At 41.3% G+C, this 23,131-nt stretch overlaps 3 protein-coding genes across 3 annotated transcripts; all 3 read left to right on the plus strand.

Moving 5' to 3' along the window:
• The first annotated feature begins 1,755 nt into the window (after window positions 1-1,755).
• On the plus strand, window positions 1,756-12,494 carry LOC128753757 (ras-related protein Rab-3D-like). The gene is made up of 5 exons (XM_053855817.1): window positions 1,756-1,889; window positions 2,912-3,142; window positions 8,602-8,720; window positions 9,459-9,583; window positions 11,942-12,494. Exons 2-5 carry the CDS (start codon window positions 2,912-2,914, stop codon window positions 12,124-12,126), a joined length of 660 nt encoding a protein of 219 aa, XP_053711792.1. The 5' UTR covers window positions 1,756-1,889; the 3' UTR covers window positions 12,127-12,494.
• A 1,911-nt stretch (window positions 12,495-14,405) lies between these two features.
• Window positions 14,406-17,379, plus strand: LOC128754502 (tetraspanin-1-like). Its single transcript, XM_053857168.1, has 7 exons — window positions 14,406-14,533; window positions 15,079-15,294; window positions 16,226-16,300; window positions 16,389-16,496; window positions 16,567-16,695; window positions 16,774-16,866; window positions 17,083-17,379. Exons 1-7 carry the CDS (start codon window positions 14,477-14,479, stop codon window positions 17,146-17,148), a joined length of 744 nt encoding a protein of 247 aa, XP_053713143.1. The 5' UTR covers window positions 14,406-14,476; the 3' UTR covers window positions 17,149-17,379.
• A 4,515-nt stretch (window positions 17,380-21,894) lies between these two features.
• LOC128753570 (DAN domain family member 5-like) lies at window positions 21,895-22,764 on the plus strand. The gene is given in 2 exon segments (XM_053855352.1): window positions 21,895-22,362; window positions 22,459-22,764. Coding segments are annotated over 2 exon segments (774 nt in total).
• Window positions 22,765-23,131: the final 367 nt, after the last annotated feature.

Here is a 23,131-nt window from a genome sequence, read left to right on the forward strand (position 1 = left end):
AAACTCCACCACTTGGGGCAAGAACTCTCCACCAACCTGGAGAGAGCAAACCACCATAATAATAGTAATAATCATAATAATAATTTAAAAAAGAATAAATAAACAGAAACAACTAATAAATTAATAACCCACAAACAACAAAGGCTGATCACAAATTCATCACTCTGACGGCCGAGAGAAAGAAGCTGTTCCTGTGACGGGAGGTTCTGGTCTGGATCGACCGTCACCTCCTGCCAGAGAACAAACAGTCCATCTCCATCTGAGATGAGCCCGATGATGGTGGTGTCATCCGCAAACTTGATCTACTTCACGGACTGGTGGCTGGAGGTGCAGCAGTAGGTGTACAGGGAGAAGAGCCCTGAAGAGACCCGAGGTTGAGGGTCGGAGTGTTTAAGACAGTCGTCACCAGCCGCACATGCTGACTCAGGCTGGTCAGGAAGTCTGTAATTCACCTGCAGAGGGAGTCAGGCACGTTGAGCTGGCGAGGCTTGTCTTCAAGCAGACCTGGGGGAATTGTGCTAAAAGCAGAGTTGAAGTCCATAAGCTGGATTCTGGCATAGGTTCCTGGGGAGTCCAGATGCTCCAGAATTAAATGAAGGGCCTGGTTTACTGCATCGTCCACAGATCTGTTGGCTCTGTCGGCAAACTGCACTGAGTCCCGGAGGGGAGCAGAGATGGATTTAAGGTGTGATAGAACCACAAACGTCAGTGCCACCAGTCTGTAGTCATTCAGTCCTATGATCCTGGCTTCCTTGTAAACAGTAATAATAGTGGATGATTTAAAACAGGCAGGAACATGACAAGACACCAAGAGGTCCGTAGAATTAACAATTAGTCATTCTGCATTAAAGAGACTGTTGGTATTACTGTTCTCCTCTTCAGCTTCAGTGAAGCAGACCAATGTTTATTGGTCAAGGTCACTGACTTTAAATATTCATACAGAAAATAAGCTTGGTGTGGTGAATTGTTTTGTCACACTGAAATAATCAGATGTTATAGTTTATCCCCAGTGAATAAGTCACTGTTTTGGGTGATCATGAGTTTGGATGTGTCACCAATGACTGCACGTGTGCAAATCCAGCAAAGGTTGTCTGTCGTGCCAATGAATGGGGAGGAAAAATAAATCATTGATATGGAAATGGTTAGCCTTCAAAGTAAAAGCATGGAAGGTCAGATGGCGCAATTGGTTGAATAAAATCAACTACCGAATTGCACACTCAAAATGACATTAATTATTCATTCATTTTTTTGGCGTTTATGCGCCAAACCAAGAAAACCGGATGTACATTCAGAGTGCAGCAGCCTCAACTTTCACTCAGACGCTCATTCCGGACAGGAAGTGTATCTATTGCTCACGCAAATTGAATGTTTCTTAACTATAGTTGTGAATAATAAGACAGCATGTGATTAGATGGCAGTCATGTCATTGTTCCATCAATCTTTCGTGTCCAAACGATATTTCATAATAAACATAAGGGTGAAAGTCTTCGGTGAGGGAGAATCCTGATGTTTAAATTTAACAGTCACTCGTTTGATTTACGTTGTAATTTTTTTACTTTACATTTTTTATATATTGGTAAATTATTCTTGTTTTTTTGTTTCGCAGAGTCACAGTCACATGAAGCACATCTTTATTATCGTAATCTACAGTGACTTCAACTGGTGGTGGTGGTGGTGGTAAAGCCACGCAGATTTTATTTTGAAGCTTGGTAGGAAGTGTGATGTTCGGCCGCTCGCTTGACTTGTTGACTAGTGCGGTGACGGACGTCCCAGGATCAAACGCTCGCCGCCAAGTGTGCAGCTCCGTGAGCCCGCTGACCGACTGCACCACACGGATCTGCCCGGTCGGGGAAGGTGTCTTTGAGTCGTCGGGACCAGCTGTTTCCGAGGTAAACCTGAAGGAAGCGTGTGTTTATTGCCGTTGAAAGTTAGCTTAAGGTGGCGCAACAGGGTGACTAATTAACAATTAGTAGTAAATAGCAACGCTTCGTGTCTTTGACGACAAACGTGGCTTCAACTAGCGCTTAAACGTCATGTGACCATTCTAAAGCTGCTTGGAAGACGCGAGAATTTTCAAATCAAATGCTGCTGCTGTGTAGTAAGAAAAAGTCTTGTTAATGAACGTGTGACGCGCATGCGCGTGTGATGTGCGGCAGCACGCCGGCTGTTCGTGTATGTAAGTATGAACTGCTTATGTGTTCCCAGCCGTCTGCGTGTGCTTCCATTGCTCTCCTAATGGAGAGGGAGGTGGTGTGGGGATGTGGCCGGAGGAGTTTGAAAGTGGAAATTAATGGATATATATATATATGTGTGTGTGTGTGTGTGTGGTGCGCGCGCTTTGATTGTTCATTAAAGTGGGAATGTGCATGGCTAGATAAGTGTCCTGATGGATGAGGAATGGCATACAGAGTCGAGCCTCAATTGCTCCTCACCCACCGCTCTGAGCAGCCCGTGATGTGAGAAATGGACACTTAAGAGTTGTGGCTGAGTGATGGAGGGAGGGGCAGGCTTGCAGCGTGGCCTGGCTGTGATTCATGACAGCGCTGAGCCACAGAGGAGACGGATGGGGCACTTCTGAAATAACTCCTCTGCTAACCAGCCTCCAACAAATGTGATGCTGGTTAGTGTTCACAGGATCAGGCCACTTCTCTCAATCGCCAATACGGCAGATGCATAGCTGGTAAATCTTCAGGACACTCGCAGGATGATAAGAGGCATGGTATGGAGATCTTGTCGAGGCAATACACTTGGTTTTACGCTGTAAAAATGGCGTGGGTGTGGTGTTGCGTCATGTATGTATGTAGACTGTCCCCTCCTCACATAACCTACGGGTCACACTGGGTCACAACGGTTATCGGCGATGAGGATGACTATTCAGAAACTCTTCTCTCTTTTTGTGTCATGTCTGCAGATGGCATTAGCTAAAGATCCACAGAGCAGTCCGGAGCAGGACGCAGCTGACCAGAACTTTGACTACATGTTCAAGTTGCTGATCATCGGAAACAGCAGTGTGGGAAAGACGTCCTTCCTATTCCGCTTTGCAGACGACTCCTTCACGTCGGCCTTTGTCAGCACCGTCGGCATCGACTTTAAAGTGAAGACCATCCACAGGAACAACAAGCGAGTGAAGCTTCAGATCTGGGTGAGCACCAATCAAGTGTTTAATTTAGGCTTTCAAAAGGGTGTTTAAGAGCAGAGATGATGATGATGTCATCCTTCCTTTAATGAATACATTAAATACATTACGGCTCACAAGCCCAAGTGGAGCACTACAGATTTTCATCTCAGAACATTACCTTTCAAAAATGCCACTTGCATTGTTATGAAATCCATCTCAACAACACCATTGTGATGTGAGGCTTGGTTTCAAGAGGGTGAGACGTCTGAGCTTGTTCAGGGCTGCACTCTCCAAAAGATGAGTTGCAACAGAGCGGTTGTTCATTTTAACATTTAATACATACCAGGGATTTGAAGTCACATTGTGCTGATGGTGAGCACGTCACTTGGGTTTGGCTGTGAAGTGAGTTAAAGGTCTTTAGAAACTCTGAATCTGTCTCAGATTCAGTGAACTGTTAGATGTTACCAGTTGATCACTATGCTCTAACATTATTCTACATTATTCATTTTAAGGCCACTGAGCTATATTCATTCTTTATCATTTGGTTTATCTCAGGTTGTTCATGCCATGCTTACGTTTGGTGATCCAATGTTTCTGTTTTACTTTGCAACTTTTTCCTAAAGTAACTAAAACCTCATGCTGAGACTTCATGAAGACTTTATTTTCTCTTTGGTCACCAAAATAACTTATTATAAAGTCCCTGGTTAGTGTACATATTACAGGGTTTCTGCCAGGATTTTTTTGAAACTGTGGCAAAGCAGCCACCGCCCCCCCAAAAAACAAAAACAAAACATGGAACTCTGCCAGAAATGAAGCTATAGAGAAATAATGAATCAGACAGGGAAGTTTTGAGGTGTACTGAATTGGTGTACACGTTCAATCGTGAGAAATAAGTAAATTTCTCCATTCAGCCGCATTCCGTCTCTGTGTATGCCCAGCTGGAATGTGCAACTTGAGTTCAGCGAACATACATATAGACTTCAGTCTATGTGTTTCTTTCGGGTGAAAAACACAGCGAATATGTTCATGTCCACCCCCAGGAGTTAGTTTGTTTCGATGTTTCCACTCAGTTGTAATACGTTTGATCATGCCAGATTTCATCTTTGGTGCTGTTGGCTCTCAATTAATCTGTGGTGATGCGCCACGCTTGTTTACACACAAACCTTCTATTTAACCACTTTGGCACACACACACAGACACACACACACACAATTTTGTTGATTTAAGTCATCATTAGATTTGATTGAAATCCTTGTGGGAAAACAAGTTTGCCCTATGAATTTTTGTGGAAAAAAAGCAACCTTGTTTAGTCTTTTTCATGTCTGTTATGAAGCAGTTATGCACTCGTAAATCTTTATGGACATATTAATCTCTGCAGCACGTGTGATGTATAGCTACAGTTCTTGTCATAAAATCAAACATGGAAGTGTAGAAAGTGCAGTCACTGGGTGTTCTATCGCCTCTATTGTTCCACTCTCACAAGTATGGGTTAAAAGAGAACGTACAGAGACATATGAAAGTGGTTAAAATAAATGCATAATTTTCCATCTACTCCTGCTGAAATATGAAGGATCATTACACTACACTAACATTAGTCAAAATTAATTGCAATGTCAGATTTGAATCCTCTATCATAAAAGCAGACCTGGAACACTTCCCTCATAAATTGTGCATTTTTAAATTAATTTAAAATGCTATTGATATTTCAAAAATATCAGTAGCATTTTCAGGGTGCTCCGATTGAACGTGACACATTTCCTTAATTTTAGAGGATCTGAAATCAGCCATTGACCTCTTCTACTCTGCGGTGAGAGAGACCTGACTGACAGGTTACACTTTGGGATCATTTGTTTTCCCTCAGTTTAGCAGCGTTCAGGGCCTACTGAGAAAGTGAGAAGATGATACCCTGACATCATAACCCAAGGCTGAGGGTACTCTTCAGGCAGGAGCCTTGTTTTGGAGGAAGGTGCTAGCAAAGTTACAGTGGGGACTGTGTGGTCAAGAGAGCTATTTGCGTAAGAAATAACAGTTCAAGATCAGTGTACAATGTAGAGGAGCACTCAGAATGAGTTACTGACAAGACCTGCTAAGTTAATCATAGATTGTGCATTTTTTTTAAATTCATTTATTAAGTCTCACCTGCAACAAGAGCAGCTTTGCATCGCATATGTCTAGCTAAAGTTTACAGAATGTGCTGCTTAAGAGTAGGAGTTTTTTGTCCTGTAAGCTGTTACAGCCACTATACGGGACATTTGTTGACAGTTCCTTCTGCATTCTGTCTCTTACATGATTCTCTCATGAACTGTTAGTGCTTTCTTCTAACCTTACTTCCTTTATGTGCAACAGCATTACTTAATGTCCTTAGTGCTAATGAGTGGTGAAGAAGTATTTCAGAAGTTGCCGTTGAGCTTGGTCAGTCGGCCTTTGTGGGTTTCAGCTGAGTTTGTGGAAGATGAAGCTCATTATGGAACAGTTAACAATGGTGGGCGTCAGACTTCACTGGCTTTGTGGCCCAGCATCTCTGGAGGGTTCAGCTTTTGAACTCGACACCCCCTCAGCAAGGGCAGCCCCCTGCAGGGTGGCCAGTCCTCACCGTGTGGCCCATGGCCAGCCACCTTTGCACATAAAAATGCAGTGAAGAAATAAAAGTATGGTTACTTTGTGTGCATTTTGAGCCCAGCATGCTTCATCTCGCTTTTTGCCAATCCATTAGGTGTCTCTTTCTGCCTGGTCTCAGAATGCTTTGATGGTCTTCCCACAGTTCCGTCCACAGATTCCAGAATCTTTTAGCAGTTTGTGGTGGATGATGCCACAAAACCTCTGCACTCAACTTCACAAGGATAGATTTGGGTATTCCAGCTAGGGAACCTCACATGTGGTGCCAGTCTTGCACAGCTTTTTAATCTCCAAGCACAGGTCCCATGGGAGCTCTGTGATGTTCACCGTCTTTAATGCAGGTGTAGATTAGCAAATCTGGTTTGAGGTTTGTGAATCTCAGGTTGGTTATGCACAATGTTTAATTTGGATATATTTGTTGTTGACAAAGAAATCTGTTTGATATGGATCATTGTATTTGTTGTTTATGCATTGTTACTACTATTATTTCCCTCAGTCTTGGAAATCTTGGAAGTTGAGTCATATGTGCTTATGGTGGTTATGTATGAAAATCAGTGGTTGGACTTCAATGAATTAATTATGATTAATTAATTGCAACATTATTGCAATTAATTAATTACAACAACAAAAAATCATTTTATTTAAGTTAACAGTTTGCTCTCCAGACAACGGGGAACCTTTGTCAGTCAAGACACGTGGCAGCTAGGATGATAACAACAACAACAACAAACATGGAGGAATCCCTGAACCAAAGCAAACAAAAGCATCTGTTGGCTTTGGTTCAGGGAGGTTTTTCACTACACAATGGCCAGGGTTTCCACTACTCTGAATGTACTTGAAATTCCTATAACATTGAAATTCTTATACAAATGTTTTCAAGACATTAAAAGTGCTTTAGTTTAAATAAAGTGAAAACTTTAATATAGTCACCATCCTGAGTTATTGTGCTATTCTGATGCTAATCTGATGCAAAATAAACAGTATTTTGTTGTTTAAATGTATGTATGGCTCCATCATTTGATTCAGTAATATACCAAATTCATTCAAATTGAAAAATGTGGCTTCTTCTGGCAAATATTCTTATACCATTAAACTGTGATTCATTGAGATTAATTAATCACAAATTCTCCAATTAACTAGATTATTTTTTTTAAACGAGTCCCACCGCTATTGAAAATATTTGTCACTCATACGTGAGAAATTCCATATTAAGCATACTTTTTATTTATTCATGCTAACCTTTGATTCTATTCATAGTCAGAGGAGAGAGTACGTTTTATATTAAGAATTTTGTATTTTAAGAGAAAATAACAGTCTCTGATAATTAAAATCAGAGCAGCCCACATGATAAGCAACTCTTTATCAAGTGTATGTCATCGTCTTTATAGCCTTATTAATGCTCCGGGATCAATTACCCGAAAGCTCTTTAGAAATGATTGTTACTCCACACTGACTCCTCCTCGCTCTCCTGCTGCTGCTGGCTGCCATGGCTCTGGCGCAAACTAATTTCTCGCGCTGCAAAGTTAATGACAGTTGATGTTTAACATCGTCCCTAGACAGCAGGCCTCATGAAAGATGCATGCGCTAGAGCTGCAGGAGCTGAATGTGCTTACTGTGCAGGCAGACGCCAGGACAGATATATGACTGACTGTTAGTGTGAAGGCAGCGACGCCCATGCTGTTGTGTTGTGAAGCCAAAGTAATGCATCTTATTTTGAACGTGATGTATTCCCTCTCAGCACAGACCGTGATTCAGTCGCAGAGTTTCGAATCAGGACATTATGAGTTACAAGTTATTGAGCTATTCCTGTAGCCTGAAGGCTTGTTCTGATTCTTATAATACATGCAGATGTACCTCTTCATGTAGTGTCTGTTCCTTCAGGTCACAGCGGGTCCTTGGTTATATGCGGTGTGTGTGTAAGGAAACAGCACATGACTCGTGTGTGCAAGTACTTCTCTTAAAAACTAGTTAACCATTCCTATTCCCTTTGAAGGGAAGTAGATTCAAACAAATTCCGGCTCCTTATGACGCTTGGGTTTCCTGAGGGGAAGGTGTTTTATGAGCTGAGACACACAACAGATTTGATTTCTAACCATGACAACCAAATCACGTGAAATATTTTCTCTGGGCACACACAGAAGGTTGGCTCCATTTTCCATTTGAGAGATTGTCTGTTGCTTAAATTGAGGTTGGAAATGATATTATTATTGTCATTTTTTGGATACATTGCTTCATGGGGGATGAGTAAATAGAAGAAGAGAAACAACAAGACTTAGATTCTTGATTTAATTAAACCGGGTTTGTTCAGGAGATGTGGGAGTTTTCCAGCTTTGATAAGAGCATTGCAAACATTGAGGTCCTGTACTTTTCCTCAGTGATCCCCATGAAGTCCTTCCATTGATATTCAACATGATGAACTTGGACCACTGTGCCTTTTGTGTTCAATCAGAAAATGCATCTTCAAACCAAACAAATATAATAGGGCTCTGATACATACACTGCCTTGAAGAATATTCATCTTGCACAATACTTGCTTATGAAGCTGCCTAGACTGGTTCACCACTGTTTACCCCTTTCAGGGTTTCTGCTTTACTTTGATCGACCTTGAAAACGCAACCTTGAGCTATTCCAACCTGTCTTTTCAGCAGCCTCTGACTTGTTGAAGCAAAGTGAAAAGTTGCCACAGCTAGCCAACCTCCTCCACCTCAACCTATGTAGTGCATCCTCCCTACACATGGTGCACAACAGTTAGTTCACTGTTTTACATTTACATGCAATTATACGATTGGCCGTGATGTTTTATTGTTATTTTTGCAAGCAGATGATGATGATGATGATGATGATGGTGGTGGTGGTGGTGATTGCAGGACACTGCAGGCCAGGAGCGCTACAGAACCATTACTACAGCCTACTACAGAGGAGCCATGGGATTCCTGCTCATGTATGACATCACAAGCCAGGAATCTTTCTGCACTATTCAGGACTGGTAGGTGTTCCTCAGGACACAACTTCAGTAGTGAGTGCATGTACGTACTTTTTGGCACCGTAATTTTGGCACCTAGTTTTCTTTCTTTTTTTATGACTTTCTGTGAGTTAATGATACGAATATGGATCTGTGTTCACACTATATACACTATATAGTATGGTTCATTCAGGTGAGTCAAAATGGTAAACTTTAACAGCGGTGTTGCATAGCTAAATGCTTTTATATATTTTACTCTGAGCCCTCATAGATGGCCATTTTATTACATACTCAGCAATTGTCGTGTGGAAACAGAACTAGCCTCGGCCAAGGTAACAAGCTCAAGTTTAAGGTCCTATTCTCTGAAGTCTGTTACAACCCCAGAATAGTGTTAAATAAATATCCCTCTGCATGTGTGTGGTGATGGAGAGATAAAAAGTCATGGAACAAAAGCATGATGAGCATATTTTGAGCACCAAACGCTTATGTTTTCATGGCAACTCAGACTGAACTGTAGGGCTCAGTGCTCCTACTGACGAGTGCTGCAGTAAGAAGGCGTCTAATAAAGTCTATCGACTGAAACAGTGCTTTTGAAAATGGCATTAAAATAAAGAGCCCAAGTTGATTAGCTTATTGATAGTGTCAGCAGTGATGAGTGCAGAGACGTCAGTGCAGCCGGTCTGTGGGCGGAACACTAGCTCAAGTGCTGTGTCAGCAGCGTTCTATATATAGGGGCCATTGATTTGTGCTTTATTTTCCCAGGGCCACGCAGATCAAGACGTATTCATGGGACAACGCTCAGGTGGTACTGGTTGGCAATAAGCTGGACTTGGAGGAAGACCGCCAAGTTCCCACCGAAGAAGCTGAGAGACTTGCTAAAGAGCTAGGTCAGCGCTCTCAATAATAAATCTGATGATTTGATACAATGCTGCGGTTAGCTCAGTAGTGGGAGGTCAGAGGTGGGAATGACGTCACAGCTGAGATCAGTGAGCTCCAGTTGTCACAGTCTGTGTATGAAAGCTATTCTGCTCTGATGTAAGCAGCTTCTTGATACATAGAAAACCTGACAGATGATGAGGAGACACACGTTTGCAAAATGTCTCTACATCTGGTTCATGTTTGGGGAAGCCATCTTGAATGGTTGCTTTTCCTGGGGTGACATTCCGACTTGGAAATCCAACACCGGGTGATTTACCTGGAGGCGTAACTGGGAATTTCCGAGTTCCAAACACAACTGGAACGCACCCTAAAAATGACTGACTGCGACTAGAGCCAGTCATAGTCTGGGTATTGACATTGGCTATGGGTTTGACTCGTCACAAACTATGTTTCTGAAATCGTGTTCATTGAAGTTTCCTATCAGCAAGCTACTGTCTATTACTGGTTTTACCCAACGAGCACACGCGCTTTATCAGTCCGGTGCCTGAAGACTGTAATCGGTTGATCATCTGGTGCTGCTTGTTTCAATCGCATCTGACACCCGTGCACTACTTATAATGTAGTTAGCTGTGCCCCTCAGTCCACCACCATTTCTCCCAACTGCGGTGGCCTGAGGAGGACATTGGGCAAATCTCACACCAGTGTAATACACTGCATTTCCAAAAAAGAAGTCGGATCCTGGATCTGGGGTTGCTGCAGTTGGTCAGGTCTAGGTTCAGCAACATTATGTGCTCAAAGAATGAGGTCAGCTGACTACCTGAATATACTGAATGAGCAGGTTATTCCATCAATGGATTTTTTCTTCCCTGATGGGACGGGCATATTCCAAGATGACAATGCCAGGATTCATCGGGCTCAAATTGTGAAAGACTGGTTCAGGGAGCATGAGACATCATTTTCACACATGGATTGGCCACCACAGAGTCCAGACTTTAACCCCGTTGAGAATCTTTGGGATGTGCTGCAGAAGGCTTTGCACAGCGGTCAGACTCTACCATCATCACTGCAAGATCTTGGTGAAAGATTAATGCAACACTGGATGGAAATAAGTCTTGTGACAGTGCAGAAGCTTATTGAAACAATGTCACAGCGAATGCGTGCTGTAATCAAAGCTAAAGGCGGTCCAACGAAATATTAGAGTGTATGACCCTTTTTTGGTGCCACTTTTTTTTTGGCCAGGCAGTGAATGCGTGTGTCCCGAGGATGGGGCAGGTTGCACAGCAGTGGTCACATGGGCAAACCTCCGGCCACTATGATGATAATATAATAATAAAGCTTTATTTTTATTGTACTTTTTAGAACACTGTTCTGAACACAGATCTTTACAGACAACAATGAAGGAAGTTTAGACTTGCTCGATTATGAAAGTAGAACAAAGTGAAAGTTTGGAGGATATTACATAAGTGAGTTCTGAGTCCAGATTTAAAGGTGGCTTAAAGGTCACCTCGGGTCTTGAACTGGACTTAGAGAATATGTACATGTAGTATATGTGCTGTAGTTGCTGCAGCCACTTTTTCTAGCGGTTGTTTGTTCAAACTACTGGCAGCTGAACGACATGTAGTTTACTTGCTAGGCTAGCAAAGTAGCTTCCCCGCACAGATGTGTATGACCTTTTGAACTCACATCAAACCTCAAACCACAATGGCTACTAAAACACAACCAGTGGGGCTCGTCATTAGCACCTGGGTGAGGCGGTAACCTGCAAAATCTGTTTGGAAAAAAAACCTTTAAGCTTTTAGAAGTAGCCAGTGAATATTGAAAGATACCAAACCTCTTATTTGCCTACAGGCAGAATATCTGCTTGTTATTCTAAAATGCTCACTTTGTTCTTGTTGGTTTGCTTTTAGCTTGATGCGGTATCAGAGCAGCAGTCGATGAAGTGCTTGGTTGGTTAGTCACGGAATACTGAACATCAGGAAAATCATCTGAAGACCTCTGAATTTGCTCTGTGTGGATGTCATTTGATCAGACTTTCGTAACCCGTCTAAATGCCAGATATTGGGACCAAAAAGTCTTCTGACTTCTTCACGCATTAGTCAGCCACTTGACTGAGACAGTTATTGACAACAGTGGTCATCATTGTTATTACCGTTCACCTGGCATGCAAGCACGGCCTGCAGTCTCACACCACCGCATGTTTAACAGGCTTTCATTCATCGTGCTTTAGTATTCTCACCGCTTCTATTCCAGTTAGTACGCTGACATGGGGCCGAGCAGAGGCAACGGGATTGAAAGTGAAAATAGAAACATCTTTGTTGTGCTTGCACTATAGGTACTTATGCTGGCTAAACCGTGTTTGTCTCCAGGCTTCCAGTTCTTCGAGGCCAGTGCCAAAGACAACATCAACGTCAAGCAAGTGTTTGATAAACTGGTGGATGTGATCTGTGAGAAGATGAATGATGGGGACAACATGGACGCCACTCCAGCCAACCACAGAGGAACAGCATTAAAGGAAGTGCCCCAGAACAACCAGGGAGGCTGTGCATGCTGACTCCTGTCTGACCCTTTTTAGGTTATAGTAAAACTGACTCCTCAATGTTTTAGTCCCTGCTGTTCACCAGGACCCTGCAAAATCTGCTGATATTCTAATGTGACTGTCGCACGTATCTGCCAATGAGCTGGTCAGAGCTGCTGTGCCTTTGACACATATCCTGTTTACACAGTCGTCTGTGCGAAAAGCATCTGTTGCTGGCGCAAATGTTCACAGAGGAGTCATCTGCTTGTGTAGTAGCTCCCTCTTGTGGCTGATTTCCGGCAATGCCTCACAGTGACTGAGCAGACTGTTAAAATGTGCATTATAAAGTTGCTTTAAAACGCGTTCATAGCCCTGTCTCCTTTTTTTAAGTACAGGTGTTTATAGCCAATCATAAAATGTTATTGTCAAAGTAATCGCCTCTGTTTAAGTTGTAATTAAAAGATTGAAAGATTTTTACGACTTGCCTTTTTATTCTGTTTAGTTTGACAAGAAGACACTCATTTTGAAGATGAAAGGTTGTTGATCTATTGAAAAGCTCTGAGAATAACGACACAAACAATTGTAGCTCGTAGTTCAGGTCTTGTTTGACTAAAAACACCTAGAACGTTCACTAGAACTGTAAAAGTTTTGTTCCCATGACTAACCAAAATGAGAAGTTCACAGTGATGTTTTCTCTTTATGGCACCTGCCGTTCTCGTGGACTTTGGTCAGCAGGAAACCGGACCATTTTCCTATAAGTTAGTGACGTAAAGTTCATGAACTTTGTGTTTGAGAAGGACAGGGAGAGACAGAGGGGGGAGGAACCAACGTTTCGATAAATGGTCATGCACAAGCATCACTTGGGAGACACTCCTGACTGACCAGCCGACGCAGCACCAGGTACTTTCTCTGTGTTTTTACACTGTTGCCTGACATCCAGGTGGATGACCTGTAATGCATATCTGAAGCTGGTTTTAGTTCTCAGAAGATCCAAGGTGTTTAGGAAACCTTTGTGGAGAAGCTCTCAAAATACTCTTTGTCTACTAGATAACTATGCTGATCTTGAACGTTGATCTTAAGTTTTTAACTGCGAACAAAATTGTTGAGAGACAAAATAGAAATTGCATCTCCAGGTGCACAACAGGTTTTTAAAGGCCGCATCACCTCAAAAGATATTGAGTTATTTTTATCACACTATGTTTCAAAGCTAAAACATGAACGTATTTTCCCATTAACTTGGAAGAACGTGTAAAAATATTCAAGTGCAAGATGACCTTTTGGAATATAGTGAATATAAAATATATATATATAGTGAATAGTGAATATAATGAATATAAAATATAGTGAAACAAGTTTTCACTATATTCACAAGGCGGGGCGATTCCATTTCCTAAGGAGACACGTTACATACTTTGTAGTAATATAAAGGGCCGTCAATTCAAAAGATCAGAAAGAACAGAAATGATCCAAAATTTGTTCTTTTCTTTTACTTAAATATTATAAAATAACATTATAACATAATACACTTACAGTGTTTCATTCTAACTTTCATTCCATCTGCATAGTTACTTAAAGATTCTTGATATATATATATATATATATTTTAAACTGGTATCTTAACTGAACACTACCTTAAAATAAATAAATAAATAGTAAAGAAACTTTATAACCAAGTGTTTTCTCTGACTTCATGAGAGCCGTACTGCTATTACTAGGGGAACTACTGGATTTTGAGTTCCAGTTTTCCTCCTGACCGGGTTCATTGTAGTAACCGTTTATGAGACAACTGTGGCCCCAGATTGAAGCCCAACTATCAATATTTGTCGGTGCTTCCCTGCGCAGCAGGAAAGGAACAGGAACAGCACTCGATAATGCTCATCCGACTCCCTCGTGCTTTTATTGACGTGACAGCTTTAAAATCTTCAATTGCCTCCTGGAAACACAGCTGCCACCGGCCTGACCGCTACCGCTAAGGCGGCAATAAGGAAGAAATACGCAGTTGGTTCAATAAAACCTGCTTAATGATCCGGGAAGGAACTGTGTGTGGAAAAAAAAAACCAAGTATTTAATAATTAAACAATGTGATGACTAATTGCTGCTTGTCTTCTTAAGCAGGTCAGATCAGTTATAAACATATGTACAGTATTGTCATTTACAACAGCACCATCAGTTCACCCGAAACCACAAGGCTCTGATGAATGACCTGTCACCTTCATTCAGGATTAGAACCTGAAGTCACGGAGGTTAATGTGTAACCATGGCCGGCACTATCCTGCTGTTGTGCAAGCAGCCCACCTCTGCTGCTCCACTCTGGTCCCATTTTGAGACAGAGTCTAACCAAAGTCTTTCTTCCTCAGCAGTGTGAGGGACATATTTATCCGCCAAGATGTGTTGTGCCGGCTTCCTCAAGATGATGATGTTCCTCTTCAACGGGATCATTTTTGTGAGTGGGATTTCCTTCTTTGTCTCTTTTGTGAACACACTTTGAGAAGTGATTTAAACAGAGGACGAAGGAGAAGGGAGGTTGTCTGAGAGGATGCCTCCTCACCGGCATCTCTCACTGTAGATGGTTTACCATGAGTCTCTCCGAAGTGGCCAAGCTTCTCAGACCACGTGGCAGTGTCCTCACTCTGGTGGCCCTCCAGCAACTTTCCATCCCACCCTATTTCAGTGGTCTAGTTTTAAAACATGAACTTTAAAGACATGTTTTGATCAACGGTGCACCATTCTTAAAAATCTGGTGGCCACAGAGACTCACATAACTCGGGTGTATTAAGCCTGTGCTTGTTGCCAGGCAACACCCAAAATGAGTATGCGTAAAATTGTGTCACACCATAAAGCCCCATAGTGCCATTAGTTTTGTGGAAATCACATCCACGCTGATGAGCTTTGGGTGTTTCAGCTTCACAGTGGACCTTCATGCTGAGCTGATCTACCACTGACTTTGGTACAAATGTGTCTCTGACTTTTATTGTTTCGCTCTCTCAGCTGGCCGGAGCTGCCATTCTCGCCGTGGGAATTTGGTTCAGGGTGGATGGTGAATCTCTGCTGGGCTTAGTGAACAGCATACCGGGCGCTCCATCCGAGCTGTCCCTCCTCGCCAACATCAGCTACCTGCTCATCGGAGTGGGCGCCTTCCTGCTGATCATCGGCTTCCTCGGCTGCTGTGGAGCCGTCACCGAGAGCCGGTGTATGTTGCTGACGGTGAGCGAGAATGTTCTGTGACGCCAAACACACACACACATTTGAAATGGCTATCCTTACGGGGACCTCTCATTGCCTTAATGCTTTCCCCAGCCTCTCACCCTAAACCAGGACTTTGAACCAAACTTAAATAAAAAAAGATCAATTAAAATGACAATGTTATTTTGATGCATTCATCTTCAAATTGAGGCTTGGACTTGTGGGGACCGGCAAAATGCCCCCCACAAACTATACAAGTACACACACACACGTACCTATTTTTGTGAGGACCTCTCATTGCCATAATGCTTTCCCCAGCCTCTCACCCTGAACTTATCCTTAACCAAGACATGAACCAAGCTTAAACCTAACTATAATAAACTATTTTTACCGTCATTTTCACCCTCTACACCTTGAGAGGACAAGCCAAAATGACCTCACCAAGCTAAGTGTCCTCACAAAAAGTCAAGACTTGGTGCTCACAAGTATGGCAGAACATAACACACACACTTGTACTGCTGTCTTTCTGAGGACATTTCATTGACACAATGCGTTCCCTAGCCTCTCACCCTTAACCTAACCACCCAAAATAAATGGCTCACCTTAACCAGGACTTCAAACCAAACTATGATAATAACCTATAGTTTTACTGGAGTTTTAACCCTCTAGACCTTGTGAGTCCTCAGAGAAAGGTGCCTTGTCAAGACTTACAACTATGGACTTTGGATGAAAGTTTTTAAAAACTTGCTGAAAGTTTTTTTTTTTTTTTCAAAACTCGTGATTTCTATAGTAGTTAATAGCAGGGGATTTATAACTGAGCTGGTTGACGATTAACGTGGGCGTTCAGGGGTGTGAGGGAGATGCTTTGGTAACACACACAGGAAATGAACAGACTGTTCCACATTGTGCTGCTTTCCTTGCTTCATTATTGTTTTGTTGCTTTCTGTTTTAGTTTTTCTGTATCGTGCTGATCTTATTCCTGGCAGAGGTGGCAGGAGCAGTGGTCCTCCTTGCGTTCAATGGTGTGGTAAGTCTGTGCGGAGAATTCATGTCAGAAATGAGAGGGAACCTCTCATATATTTGTGTTACTTTAACCTCTCTTTCCAACCTTTAAGGTGGAAGATGCACTCAAGACGGTCGAGGTAAAGGTTGTGAATAGCATTAAAGGCAAATACGGGGCAGACGCTGACTTCACTCAGTTCTGGGACGTCACCATGGACAAGGTAACGCACGGATGGTTTGAGGCCGGTGACGTCCACTGTTGACATGTCTCTCTTGGACTCCTCCGTCTAGCTTTCATGCTGTGGATACACAAACTACACTGATTTTGAGGGCTCCCCGTTTAATAGAAACGGCAGCATTCCATCTCCATGCTGCACTGGAACCAGTGACATGTGCGCTGAAGCCAACGCAATGGAATCTGTGAGAATTCTCTTTTTTACCATTAAAACTAGAGATTCTTATTCAGACATTTGCGCTAACCTCATATTTGTGTTTCAGAACGTCAATGGTTGCTATTACAGACTGTTGGCGCTGATTGAGGAGAACACACCGATCGTTGCAGGCGTGGCTCTCGGGGTCGCCGCTCTGGAGGTACAACACTCACAAGCATCTTTTTAGCCAGTTAAAGTCAGCGACTGATGAAGAAACCCTCCCTTCCTCACAAGACTGAGGGATCTCTCTAGACAGGGGCCATAAGGCTCTTTGATAGGCTGTCGCCCACCAACAGTTTTCACTGAGCACGTGACCTTTACAAACGTGACACTTGTTATGCTTAAACAGACTGCAAGTGAACTCTTGTCCTTCCAGATTGCTGCCATGACGGTGTCCATGATTCTCTACAAGAAGATTGGTGCAGATGCAAGACAGAAGTGAACAAAGTGACTGAGGGGAAAAAAAAATCTCAACATGTTTGTAAAGTTTGTTACTTGTGTTTGAGCGAAGATGAACATGAACAATTCCCAATTGTAGATCAATAAGAATGGAGGCCATGCACTTTCGGATCGGGTCGGGCAACACTATTTATTGTCTAATTTACATACAATTCACAATTGTACTTCTTTACATATTTTGTCAAAAGCTGGTGATAATATGGTGTCATTTTACGCCGTGATTACACTGTATTAAAATATTTTTATATCACCTATGGCGTCTTTTGTCATTTTGTTATAAAGCATGTTTGCATTTGAAAGCCCCGTATGTTTCAAACAACACAACAATAGTGGAGACAGCCTGGACAGGGGACCATGGGAGCATCACAGAACCACACACACGCACTCGCACCTGGGTGATCCCTGTCAGGGATCATTAACATGTCGCCTTGCAAACTTTATTTGTAGTTGGATTAGTTAGCTATTGTTGTTAAATTGCGTTGGTGATGTCGTCTCACAACCTAAACTCAACACTAAGTTGGAGTGTGAGAGATTGTGGTTTCCAAATGATGCTATTGAAGTTACAGATGCTATGAAGTTACGCTTCATTGGTGTTACAGTGAAGAAAAGGAGTTGTCAACCATGACTGTTTAGCTGGTAAAAGACAGAATCTTTTCAGTTATCAAATGACAACTGGAGTTGTGTGTTAAAGGAGCTGCATAATTGCTGCCCACTTGTGTTTTAGGTCAGGTCAGTTTAGAGTCTTCAGTCACACACACACAGTTGCATTACTAATTAACTAGTAACTCTTAGATTTTTCCATTTGAAGTTCGCACCACAAGTTGATATGGGTTAATACTCAACTGATCGTTAAAGTGCTGTTCTAAATGTTGCTTCATTTTGATCCATTACGACAGAGAAGTGGACGTGTAATCTAACACATAAAGAAAAAAAGTGATTCATGCTTTGTGGATATCTTTGATGTTTGTTAGGTATTAATCGAAATAATAATAATAATGACAATAATACTTATAAGTTCAGATGGAAATTATGCTTCTTTTTTTATGTCATCTTTGATGACATCAGTGCTTTGTCATTCCCCATAAACTCCAACAAGTGACAGTGGTGAGGTCATTTACAGTCTAACTGAGTCGGTCTGCACCTGTTGGTCTTCTCATCAGCCTGTGGTGCAGTACAGATGCCAGCTGCCGCTGTACGCTGTAAACATTTCAACATCCTTTACCACCACTCAGAAATCTTTTATTTGGTTTAGTCTAGTCCGTACATTTCTTGTCATTTGGGCATCCTGTCTGTGATCTTTCTATATATTGTCAAATTTTAAAAATATTCTTCAAATTATTATTTTCAATAATTTCATCCATAAAAGTTATTTTCTTTTTTATTCCATTTTTTTTCAGAGGAAAGAGGCTAGTGATTTAAGCAGACTGTTGATAATATAATTGATAGATACTGTATAATAATGTTGTGCAGTTTATGCATTTCATAACAGTATTATTAAAGAAAGTAAATAAAATAAAAGGTTTTTATTAAAAAAAACGGAAGTGTGTAGCAGAAGTCCGGCTAGCGTAAAGGGCTTATTAGATAGTGGTATTGGTTTTGCTGAAATGCCAAAAGTTCATTCTAAATGTTGTGGTTTGTATGACCTACGGGTAAGTTTCTCAATTTATTATATTATTTAGTCATGTTTTATTGACATCCCATGAGGTTTGCTTTCAATGGCATTCAACATCCTCCTTAGTTTAACACTTTTGCACTAAATTTACACGCGAAACAAATACATGCAGCTTTGCAGTTGTTTGTATAATCCTTAATGGAATCGGAAAACTTAAAGCAAGAGTGTATTTCATTGCCTAATCTCCTTTTTACTAGGTAAATAAAGCATATTGACAGTCTCTGCACTTCCCAATTGGATTTGTGCTCCTACCAAGACTGCATTCCAAATCGGAGCAGACTATTCGACACTGAAAGGAGCCTTATCTATGCCGCACTTTTGAGACTAAATCTTGCTCTACACAAGTTCCACATCACATTTTTTTTCATACATACATTTATTAATTTCCATAATTACAAATGACAAATACAAAGAAACAACCAATACACATTTCCCCACCCTCAATACCAACTTACTCAGTGTACAAAATCCAGTCACATAAAGTCACGATCACAGGAAAGAAAACAATGGCTTCTCTTGTAGAGATATCACAGAAGTCATGCACTTTCCCTTTTGATGTACTGGTCAGTTTTTCGAGAGCCAGATTGCTGGACATTTCCCTGATCCGTTGACCAACTGTAGGACCTGAAACATTTTTTCAATTCAATGCAACAACATGCGTGGCCTGTAGCAAACAGAAAATTAGAATTTTTTTTCTTATGTGCATTAATAGAAAGATTTAAAGGAATCTTGTGTAGAATAGCCAAATGAGGATCCAAAGGAATCTTTATTTTTGTCATTTTTGAGATCAAATCAAACGTGTATTTGTAATTCATGAACCTCAGCATAATAATACTCGTATTTGGGGGTGTGTGATTTATGAATACATAATCCATGGACCTTTTGATTCAGACTTTGTTTCATGAGATATAGGCATATCTGTTCAGATTCTTCTGTGACATTAGCACGATTGACAGATCTGAACTTTGCGCATTGATCAAAGTGGAGATGAAGATAGTGCTCATTAGTTTTCAGACCCTGTTGAACTGTGAATGAACTGTTGATCAAGAAACTACAGTTTTGCCAATGATTTTATTATTATTGATAATAATACATTAATTTAAGTGTGTTAGTTCACATGAATGCAAAGTGATATGCTTGTTATTTTTTAGATATTTGTCTCAATGACTTTTCAATTTAAATGAATTACTAAAACTTTGTTTACATTTAAACAAATGTATTGATTTGTTTAACTATTTAATAATAATTTAATATAACTTTCTCATTTTGGTGTTAGTCATTCGGGAACACTGGTGTAACAACCATTTGAAGAAGGAAGTACAGGTGGCAGTTCCACATTGCTCACAAATAAGAGTAAAGTATAGTCCTGACCAGTACAAAGGTCATCCATACATAAGACAAGCCGTTTACAACACGCTATCATCAATCATCTTGGTTATAAAATTAATACACCACAATGTTCAACCATTATCATATATACACCCTGATATTGTGTAATGTGCATAACACCCCTCCCCACGTTGAGCCATGGTATTGTATATTTGAAAATATGTTATGACGACTACCTGTTTATTTACTTATTTCTGTTTTTGCACAACAACTTAAGAAATCCTGTAATGCTAAATGTCTCCTTAGTGAGCTCTTGTGTTCAGTAGCCTTGTGGGTGCAAAAGCAATGAAGTTTTGAAAGTGTACTGTTCTGGAGATATTACCATTTTTATACATTTATGTTCAGTTGTGTACATGTATGTGTTTATGTTTCGTCAATGTAATGTCTAGACAGGCTACTTGCAGGGTCCACTTATCAGGATGACTACAAGAAAAAACTTCTAAAAAAGATCCTAAGCCACACATACGTTTTATTGTATTGAATCTCTCACAAGAACTGAAATAAAATAATGAAAAATAGTATCAATAAGATGACGTTCAGATCAAAGAATTTATTCGTCGTTGGCGCCATCTAGTGGATATAGCGCTTCTAAGCACAGTGGCGCAGTCAGTCTGTTACGAGGCTGTATGTCGAAGAATCAAACTGTGATCTGGGAAAAGCTCGTGGAAAGAACGCAGAAAAGGAAGAGAGCGCTAGTTTACACCCAGGTCTCTATGAGAAAGTCAAATAAGCTCTCACCTTTAGTGGTCTAGTCACAAACAATGAGCGCTCTGGTCACGGGCGACCGAGCCTAATGGTGGCGTGATCGCCGGTGAGACTGCAGAACTGCTGGTGGGAAACGAGGCATGATTGTTTTACTGCGCGAGATGAGATGCTGTAGAATGTGGCCGGTCCATTCTCCATTGTCTATCATCATACACATTTTATACAACACCTTTTTTTTTTTTTACAGTTTTTGCTATTCTACTGTTATTAATATTGGTATTTGTTAGTGTTTAGTATAGGTTCGATTATTCATACATTTAATGTTTTCAATCATTTGTATTAAATATGGCATCTTAAGTTGATATTCTAAATTTATGAGCATACATTCCCTGAAACTTTGCCATAAACTGGGCAGGAGGATGATCAATGAACTGCTTGAAAAGGAAAATTTTGGTGGCTAGTGATTTTTTTTTTATCTTAAAATTATAAGAAATATTTCTTATGTCTTGTTACTGACAGTTTTTCTTGTTTTAGCATTCGGATTCATTTTGTTCATTATCATTATTACATTATATCATTATTATCCGTATACACTTCCGTACTATTGCATGTTTTTCTCTTTTCAAATTTTTAAATCAAGAACTCTTGAAGCTGCCTCTGCATGTGTGGCGGTGGTTAAAAGTCATGGCATTCGTTTGTTTTATTGTCAGGTGAAGTTCAGTCGTCTCGCACCTGAATGTGTAGCTTTGGTGTGACGTCTGGTCTGGTGTGGGAAATGCGACACCTTCTTCACATTCAAACTCTGCTGGGAAGTGGCTGCTGACTATATAAGTAGACTGGAGCCTTCACCTCATGAGAGCACTGACAGCAAGGTCTTCCTTCTAGACCTTGAACCGCAACAAGATTTAAAAAATACTTCTCTAGCTGTTTAATTTGTTTTTGACGGAGCGATTCGCTGTTAAAATGTCTCAGCTCTTCAACATCATTTTTTTGTGTTGTTGGACGCCATTTGCGACTTCATTTTCTTTTGACAAAATCCTGAAAGGGTCTCGGGTTGAATTTGAGTCGTCTGCCAGTGGTCCAGTTGAGCCTGTGCATGGAGCGGTCAAGGTTGTGCAGCTGGAGCCACACTTGGTAGCCCAGTCTGGGTTCTTTAGAAGAACAATGAACTCCAGACGGGCTCCTTCTGGCAGCTCCAGGTTGGCCTTGCCCACGTTCTTGTCTCAGGGCCGTCCTGGACCAGCCTTTCGGGGCCTTTCGCATCCTCTGCAGCACCTTCAACCAAAGATTTCTGCTGAGCCTGAGCTGAAGAAGAAGCAGGGTCTGCAGATGTGGCAGCGAGCGATTGAGAAAGGAGATAAGATCAGCTCGTTGCTACCTATTCGACTCAAGGACACGAAGCAGACGTGCAGCGCTGTTCCCTTCACTCAGGTAAAACTGGTTTGAACATCAGATTTTCCTGCCCTTTATTCAGCTTCTTTGTTTGAAATATATAGACTCTATTCTTTCTTTGTTTGACTCTTCCAGCGTGTGACAGCACCGGGATGCGATGCTGTGACGGTGCACAACAACCTGTGCTTTGGCCAGTGCAGCTCCCTCTTCGTTCCACCTGAAGGAGAGTTTGGTTTGGGAGCCCACCGTCGCAGCCCCTGCTCGAGATGCGCCCCATCAAAAGTTCACACCGTGACAGTTCCCCTGAAATGTGGCTCTGTCATCCGCTCCAGAAAAGTGATGGTGGTGGAAGAATGCAAATGTGAGACAGGACGTGAAGAAAACACGGCGACTGCACATTCATAGACGTCTCTCTTTAAATGTTTTTGTCTGTCTATTTAAGCGCAACTGTTGTCACGGTTGTTTCTTGTTTGTTTGTCCAAGTCTGAATTCCTTGTTCAGAATTCTTGATTGTTGACAAAATGACTTTAATTTGAGTCATGCATTTTACCTTCTGACAGTCCACGCTGGACATAAATATTGTTTAGATTGACCTAAACCTGACAAGTGTATTTTCATATAATGCCAATAAATCTTTTTTGTCAAATCATCCTCATGTGATCTGGTCATTTGCTTGCACCATTAACCGTAACTATAATTCAGGACAGAAGGTCTGCAACTTTTTTTGGAAGATGAACTGTTTGACTTGTTATCTACAACAATTGAAATAAGTAGGAGACTTTAACATGCAGATTCTGATTTATTCATT

Source organism: Synchiropus splendidus, chromosome 2 (genome assembly GCF_027744825.2).
Source record: "Synchiropus splendidus isolate RoL2022-P1 chromosome 2, RoL_Sspl_1.0, whole genome shotgun sequence".
Classification (NCBI taxonomy): Eukaryota; Metazoa; Chordata; class Actinopteri; order Syngnathiformes; family Callionymidae; genus Synchiropus; species Synchiropus splendidus.